Source organism: Gallinula chloropus, assembly GCF_964237585.1.
Source record: "Gallinula chloropus genome assembly, chromosome: 2".
Lineage (NCBI taxonomy): Eukaryota > Metazoa > Chordata > Aves > Gruiformes > Rallidae > Gallinula > Gallinula chloropus.
Window position 1 is genome coordinate 126,847,100 of NC_140086.1, and position 8,785 is coordinate 126,855,884.

At 51.4% G+C, this 8,785-nt stretch overlaps 1 protein-coding gene across 1 annotated transcript; it reads left to right on the forward strand.

Moving 5' to 3' along the window:
• Positions 1–5,226: 5,226 nt before the first annotated feature.
• On the forward strand, positions 5,227–8,543 carry TRIL (TLR4 interactor with leucine rich repeats; the record flags this gene model as incomplete). The annotated part of the gene is made up of 1 exon (XM_084260227.1): positions 5,227–8,543. One exon carries the CDS (start codon positions 5,227–5,229, stop codon positions 7,540–7,542), a length of 2,316 nt encoding a protein of 771 aa, XP_084116353.1. The 3' UTR covers positions 7,543–8,543.
• Positions 8,544–8,785: the final 242 nt, after the last annotated feature.

An 8,785-nucleotide genomic window follows, 5' to 3' on the forward strand; every position in this document is an offset into this window, starting at 1 on the left:
ATGGAGCAAATCCTCCAGGTTGTGATTTCTAAGTACATAAAGGGCAAAAAGGTGACTGAATCATCAAGAAAAAACTGTGTCTCACCAACCTAAATACCTTTGGCGATAACATGACTGGCTGAGTGGACAAAGGGCGAGCAAAAGACAATGTTTACTTTGACTTTAGCACAGCCTTCAACAGCACCCTGTAACATCACTATAGAAAAATGGGGAGACACAGGCTAAGTAAGCAGATAAACTGTGTGATTCCTTCTAACCCGATTTAGGTCAATTGTGTCAAAGAGTGAGTGTTTTCTATTTTACTGTGTATCCCTAAGAACACGTTTTACCAATTAGCAATAGAAGTCCTGGCCCAAGTGGTATTTTGTTTTAGGGTTTTTCTGCTACAGACTCTCCAAATTACAGGATGATAGGCATAGAAAAAAGCATCTATCACACTAAAAACATGGCAAGAGAGTATTACCCATTATGAAAGAGATTGTCGTTAAGTACACATAGCCTTTTATGGAGAAAGAGAAGAAGAAAATGTTTGCAAGAGGACTTGCCTGATTTGTTACCCCATTATGGAAAAAGTGGTCTAACAATACTCCAAAGATTCCGTATATAAACAGATAATCATGAAAGAACTGCAGGCACTGCAACAGTAATTGGCCCTGCAGAAGCTACACGGGCATTTGTTTTACCTAAATCGCACCATTCTCATCCTGACTCAAGTAGAGTCCTCTCCTTTCTTACCTTCACAGACCTTGAACTACACAAGAAGTATATAGTTTGGTTAGAGTTACTCCCTCGGGAAATGTGTTGGATAAAGCGAAATATATCAGCTAAATAATCTATTAGACTTTTGTAAGTATGATTCAGCCCATCTAACTGACAAAAGCTCGTCTGTAAGTGATACATACTCGCAGAGATCACTACGCAGAAGAACTTGGATACCCGAGCTCTCCATTGATCGTTACATTGATTATAGCAACATCCATTACTTGATGGCATTTAATTGTACAGATATTTTCACTCACAGACAGTACGTGCGAATACAGCATTACCTGTAGATACAACTACAATTTGTTTCACAGGGCCTACACAGGGAAACCAAAAAAAACCCCCAGGTTTGAAATTGCCTGGGCAGTAAAGATGCACAAAGGAATCAATTGCTGGAATCAACGTGGAGTCCCAGAACCACCTGCCCAGAGGAAGTTGGAGGCACATCCTCCACTATGTGAAATTCAGTGGGGTCTGATAGCTTGACAGACCACGCACACAATGGTAAGAGCATGTCTAGACTAGCATCGTATGTCAAAAAACCACAAATATTTTACTCAGATCTTTAATTCTGAAAAGATTTAAAGACACAGGCAATCACAGAGCCTTGTAGGCCACAGATGTCTTTGGATGATGGGACCAGATATCTATTAAACATCTGGTTGCTTTTGTTCTGTGAAGCAGAAGAGGCATGTAATATTAACTGCTGGCCAGGGAATCGTGCTTTATTTCTGAAGAATTGGATGTGGCAAGCAGCATTCCATTACAAATTAATACAAATCATTGTATCATGAAAAAAGTTTTATTTCAATGTGAATTACTAGAGTAAGTGCAACCAACATGCACTATACAACACAGCCTGTCTGTGCAATTTCAAAGGAAAACATTTTAGCACATTTGACACTGGAATTCTCCTATTTTCCTACACTATGGTATTTGCATTACTGGCACTGACATCTAGAACAGCACCAGAACTGGTGACTGTTTAAAAGATGCTTTAATCCCTGAGCTGCAAGACCTGCTAACAAAGACACTGATGGCATACAAACTGTTTTGTTAATACTCTGCACTTCCCCAAAATATTGTTATCTCTTTAGAAAGCAAAGATACCTACAAAAGTATTAATTTTTACGGTGATATGTTATCAGATAGAAAACAGCAATGGTGTAGTACCTTTCTGGTTTTCTTTATGTTTACCCAGGGGAAACTTAGAATGACTCATGGAGTAATGATGTATACCACAACTTCGGCAACAGTGTAAGTCAAATAACTCCAAGTTAAGTTTTTATATTGTAACCAACCAAATACACTGATGTATCAACTTACAAAAGCGTTTTTTCTTGCTTTAAATGGGAATTGTGGCACTAAAGTTGCACAGTTTGAAGTTTCTATGAAGCTAGCTGGCTCATAAGTAAATTTAAAGTTAGTAAGTCTAGAAACATTTTGTACAAATTCAGATGAAAACACCTGTGATGTGCAGCGGACAGAAGAATTTTACAGACCAATGAAAAATTCCTCTTTTTAAAATCTCCAGTTCCACGTAACTAGCTACCATTCCCGGTAACTGCATGAAACTATGAGGTATCAGCCTTTAAACTTACCAGATCAGCACCAGGTCTTTTATTCTGGAATCAAGAAAGAGGAATTTTGCATAATGGAAGTTTCTCATGGGGATATTGCCACAAGGATAGGCTATGCTGGGCATGCTGCTTCTTTCACTCCATTCTGCATTCTGCCTACAAATATGTGTTCACCACTTTCAACCACCAGTCCTGTGATCGTTGCCTAGATAACATCTCAAAAATAAATATCAAAGAGGTATTTGGTCCTAGGTATAACCAACATATGGATACTATTTAGCCATGAAACAAAACCTGATTTAAGGTCAGCTCTCTTGTAATCATCATAGGAACAGATACGTATCAGTGGAAAGACGGTATTTCTGGTTTTACTGTTTGTTCTTAGTCTTTAAAAGTCCTCATACTTCAAATCTTAATCATGAAGGTGTATTTTAAGATAACCCTTAAAGATTTTAAAAACAGGGTACTTTTTAATCCCCCCCTCCGCTCCATAATCAGATTTATGCTTCCTTAGTTTAGATTAAAGAGGTTTACTATTTCTCAGCCATGCATTAAAAATTGTGTCCTGTGGTTGCGTAAGGAAACAAGAACTATTGCAGCTGGAGAGTTCCTATTCCAAAGTAGGAAAACAAATGTGGCATCTTTTATCAGAACAGATGACTTCCTAATATATTTTGAAGAATAACTTCCTAGTTCAATTAGAATAAAAGTAACCAACAAAGCCCTCATTATATTTCTTTATTTTGTTGCTGGTATAAGATATTTCCAGGGTGGGAAAAAAAAAAAGCACGTGATGAAGTTTCTTCTTAAGAGTCACTCGTAAAAAAATTTTGTTAAATTCCTGTCACTTGTAATTCCCCAAACCCAATGAAAACAATAGTGTTGGCTAAGTGTCAGAAAGCGTAAATCAAAAGCAATACATTAGACATAATTTGACTTAAACCTTTAGTATTTGCAATGATACATGACTAGAAAAAGATCTACGGTGCTTCTACAGGAAGGACAGTTCATAAATTCCCCCTATAAGCTTGAGCACGTTTGAAAAGAAAATCCCAAAGGAACAGAAAATAAGCATACCATTACACAGAATGGTTTTCTAAAATTTCACTATTTAAAGTACACCACAGTGAAGCAAATCTGTTGGGGAAAAAAGTCACTGGTTGATTATGCTTTACTCGGAATTAAGAAAACTTTGAGAGCCAGGATGTCTTCCTTTGCACTGTAGTGGCTTTGAGAATGAGGAAAGAACACACAGTCTTTGTAGGGTGAAAAGAATCCCTCTACTTTGTCCTGAATATTAGACATGATGTGATAGATACTGAGAAGAAAACGCTGGCATGTGGAAACATATTCCATAAGGAAGAGACTTGAGCTAAAAGATCTGGATTCTTAACCCACGGGCATTCAAAACGTGAACAAATGCTAGATGGGCTTCTTTTGTAACCTGGGAAAAGAAAAAAGACTAGCAAAAAGTTCCTCCTGTAAAATTTACTCCGATTTATTCCAGGAAAAAAAACAACCTCACTGATCAAGCACATGCTGCTTGAAATACACCGTTTACAAATGATCAAAACAGAAACTTCCTACTTTGTTCAAGAAGCAGATGAACTTCTTTCCACCCTCAGAAAACAACACAGCAATAGTTTAAGACACGTTAATCTAATAATATGCTTGTTTGATGCCCTTAGACACTTATTTATCCCATTGGCAACGTTTTAGGAAAACAAAAAACACCAACAGGAAAGAAAGGCAAGTAACTGAATGGATGGGTACACAGTCTATTTTGGTTTCAGCATGCTCTCCAACACCATTCTTTCAGTCTGAATTTGTATGCTGGTGAGAGAGAAGATTCTTTAAAATGAGAATTATTTTTCTTAATCACTCTGATGATCCCATCGTGGAGGCAGAGCTATCTTCAACTCCTCTCCTATGTTCCTGTCAGGAACAACTACTACCTTCTGTTCCTATCAGGAGCCTATTGGGCAGGACGGTGCAGAGAATGAAAATTAATTCTTCCATGTACTATAGGTGGCTTAGTCCTCTGATTGCAGTTTGCTTAAAACAAAACAAAGTCCTTAATCCGTGGTAAACCGTAACTATTGCTTTTGGCAGGTTTCTAAACACAAGCAAAGGAAAAAAAAAAGGGGGGGGGGCAACGACTGGATTATTTCTGTTCCCTTCCCCCTCCCCGATGCGCAGCTCTATCTGCAGCCCATGTGGCTGGGAGGCAGCCACAGCCGGTTCCAATTCCTACTTTCCCACTTTGCGCCCCTGCTCGCTGCCGGGGCTGAGTCGAGCCAGGACCGGCCGCGGGCTTCCTCCCCCCACCCCCCCGCCGCGCCGTCCTCCCTCTCCCCCGCTCCATCCGATCCTCCGGTCCCCCAGGGCACAGTGTGGGAAGTACGAATTTCCGTTGAGTTCTCTCGGCAAGTTTCGGAGCTCGTCTTTCTCCTGCTCCCCGCTCCGCCCGCCGCAACCCCCCTCCCCGCTCCCCCCGCCCCCTCCGCCTCTGGGAGAACCGGCGGAGCAGCGGGCAGCAGCGCCGCTCCGCAGCCCGCCCGGCACCCCCGCCCGCCCCCCGCGGCAGCACCGGCCCCACGACCGCCGAACCGCAGCCTGCGGGCCACGAAGGGCGGCAGAGCCCTGCCGGCGGCAGCCTGCAGCCCTCCCGACCGCTCCGCGCCCCCGGCCGGCTCGGGCGAGCCCATGGTGCCGGGCACTACGACCTGCTGTTGCAGCCGCCGCCGCCGCGCCTGCCTGCCCGGCGCGGAGCTCAGCCCGGCGCGGAGCAGAGGAGGCGCCGATTAGCAGCCGCGGAGTAGGTGGGGGGGATGCCGAAGAGACACAAAGCCGACGGGGGAAGCAGCCTAAGGCTCGTCCCGGGATGGGGGCACCGCGCCGGGTCCGCCTGATGGTGCTGCCGCGGGTACTCTGGGGCTCCGTCCCCCTTTTTCTCCTGCTGTTGCCCGCGGCCGAGCCCATCTGCCCCGAGCCATGCGACTGCCAGCAGCACCAGCACCTCCTCTGCACCAACCGGGGCCTGCGCTCAGTGCCCAAGGCTACCGAGCCCCAGGATATCCTCACCTACAGCCTTGGAGGCAACTTCATTGCCAACATCTCTGCCTTTGACTTTCACCGCCTGGCAGGGCTCCAGCGCCTGGACCTGCAGTACAACCGGATCCGCTCACTACATCCCAAGGCCTTTGAGCGCCTGGGTCGGCTGGAGGAACTCTACCTGGGCAACAACCTGCTGCCGGCACTGGCCCCTGGCACCCTCAGTGCCCTGGCCAAGCTGCGCATCCTCTATGTCAATGCCAACGAGATCGTCCGCCTCAGCGCTGCCTCATTCTCTGGCCTCGACAGCCTTGTCAAGCTGCGGCTGGACGGTAACGAACTGGGCTCACTGGGTGACTCCACTTTCTCAGGGCTGCCAAACTTACTCTACCTGCACCTGGAGTCGAACCGCATCCGATGGCTGAGCCGCGGTGCTTTCACTGGCCTGGCTAAGCTGCGCTTCCTCGACCTCTCGGGGAACCAGCAGAGCTCCCTTCGCCACCCGGACATCTTTGGGCCGCTGCACTCCCTTCACACCTTGCTGCTGGCCAGCAACAGCCTGCAACAGCTGACAGGGGGGCTCTTCCAGCACCTGCCCAACCTGGCAAAGCTCTCGCTGAGTGGAAACCGCCTGGCTTACCTGGCCCCAGATGCCTTCATGGGGCTGAGCTCGCTGAAGGAACTGCGCCTAGAGGGGAACCTGCTGAGCCACCTGCCTGCTGCCCTTCTGGAGCCACTGAGCAGCCTGGAGGCGCTGGATCTGAGCCGCAACACGCTGACCGCCCTGCACCCTGCCACCTTCGGCTACCTCGGCCGCCTGCGGGAGCTCAGCCTTCGAGATAACGCACTGGCAACCCTCCCCGGTGAGCTCTTTGCCTCCAGCCCGGCTCTCTACCGCCTGGAGCTGGAGGGGAACGCCTGGAGCTGCGACTGTCGCCTCCGCGGCCTCAAGCACTGGCTGGGGGCCTGGCACTCCCAGGGCCGCCTGCTCACTGTCTTCGTGCAGTGCCGCCTGCCGCCCACCCTGGCCGGCAAGTACCTCGACTACCTGCAGGACGCCCAGCTGCCGCCGCCGCAAGACGGCGGCCCCTGCCACGACGGCGCCTCTCCCCCCTCCGCGTCCCCCCAACCGGCAGCGGAGGAGCAGCGCTGGCCGCCGCCGTCCGCCGAGGGGCTCGGCAGCAACAGCAGCGGCGCAGGGCTGCCCCACGGACCGCCGGGGCCGCCGCCGTCCGCCTCCACCGCCCGCCTGCTGGGGGCGCCCGAAGGCGCGGCGGCTCCGAGGGCCGCGGCGGAGGCGGCCAGCCCCACGCCGCCGCTGCCCGCCCGGCCGGCGGCCTCTGGGCCGGCGCCGCCCAGTGCGGCGTGGCCCCGGAGGGCCGGGAAGCCGCGCTCGGCGCCGGCCGCCGGGATCCCGCCGCTGGTGTCCGACCCGTGCGACTTCAACAAGCTGTTCCTCTGCAACCTGTCGGTTGAGGCGGTGGGCTCCAGCTCGGTGACGGTGCGCTGGGCCGTGCGGCCACACCGCAGCCCCCGCCTGCTGGGTCCGGCGCGGTTCCGTCTCCTCTTCGACCGCTTCGGCGCCGCCGTCAAGTTCCAGCGCTTCATCTACCTGCCAGAGCGCGGGGAGCCGATGGCCACCTTGCGAGAGCTCCGCCCGGACACCCCCTACCTCGTCTGCGTCGAGGGCGTCCTCGGCGGCCGCGTGTGCCCGGTGGCGCCGCGGGATCACTGCGCCGGGCTGGTCACCCTGCCCGAGGGTGGCGCGGCGGCGGCCGCGGGCGGGCCCCGCGGCCCCGACCAGCAGCTCCTGACCCTGGTTCTGCTGGCGGTGAACGCGCTGCTGCTCTTCGCGGCTCTGGCGGCCTGGGCCTCCCGCCTGCTGCGAAAGAAGGTGCTGGGGCGACGGCGGCGCAAGGCGGCCCCCGTCCACGTCCGGCAGCTCTACTCCACCCGCCGGCCCCTCCGCTCCATGGGCACCGGCGTCTCCGCCGACTTTTCGGGCTTCCAGTCCCACCGGCCGCCCCGCGGTGCCGCTTGCGCCCTCAGCGAGGCCGACCTCATCGAGTTCCCCTGTGAGCGCTTCATGGACAGCGGCGGCGCCCGTCACGGCGACGACCACCTGTTGGCGCGGTTCGCCGACTGAGCCCGCCGAACTACGGCTCCCGGCAGGCCCCGCGCGGCATGCCGGCGGTGGCGGGCGGCGCCGTGCGGCGAGGCCCGCTGGGAGCTGTAGTCAGTGCGGTGAGGGGAGGCGGCCCTTGGACTGGGAGGAGGTGGCGTGGGCCCCGGCGGGTCGCGGCCTCCGAGAGGCGGGGAGAGCTGTGGCGGAGCACAGACAGCGGGGAAGGCCATGCCTTTCCTCGAGGAAAGCAGAACGGCGTGAGCCGCTGCGAGCGGCCGTGGTGCTTCCCTTAGGCCAGCGGAGCCATCACTTAAAGCGTGGCTGTGTCACAGGTGGTTTTCTCGGATAGCCCTCGGGAGCAGCGGTAACGGCGAGCGACCCAGCATCGCCCAAGGGATGCTCCGAACCGGCCTTTTCACGGCACCGGCCTTTCCCAGCAAAAATTTGGACTGAGGGTCGTCTTCCAGTGTTACCGATGAACTGTGAGTCGCCTTGGTACGTGCTGTGCCGGGCGGCTCGAAGGCTGTGCCATCTGGACTCGGACCGACTGTGAGGCGATGCAGTGTGCGCTGCCCCTGTGTTCTCCTGCTCTCTGTAAAAAAAGGGGACACAGTAATGCAGCTGGCTAGTTTTCCAGGAATACGTTGCTGACACCACTAGGGAAAAACTAACAAAGAGTTTTGTAACATGTTTACACATGAGCTATTTTTAAATGGGTTTTTGAATAAATTCTGCTTGGTACTTGTACACGTTGACGTGGGCTGTTGTCGTCCGCACCTGTGATGGTCAGTAGGCCACTGACCCCTCACGTAACCTGTTTCTGAGTGGGTGGGTGCAGAGATGAACTGTCGATGGATAAATAATTCCAGTGCCTTTCTTCAGAAACAGTAATAGGGGAGAGTATTTTGGGAATGTGAAGCAGTCTTTATCCTAACAGGCAATTCGCTCTTAGCCTTAGCCTACTAAAGTTAGAAGCTTTATGTACCTCACTGTGAAATAAAACGGTTTTGTGTATTAATCGAGATTCCGCGTTTTGTGTAGCTGAGTGAGTAATGTTGAAGTTAAAGCCTTACGCAGTAGTATATGATGTTTGAGTTGGTTTGTTTTGTTTCGCTTTAATTTGAGTTTTGCTTTTGGTTTTGGATCACTTTATGATCAGTTGCTCTCTACTTTCTCAGACTTTTACTTTCCTAAATATTTATAGAATGTGGTTCTGTTACTATGAAATGCGTTTAGTTTACATTAATAACTCTCTGTGTGGTCT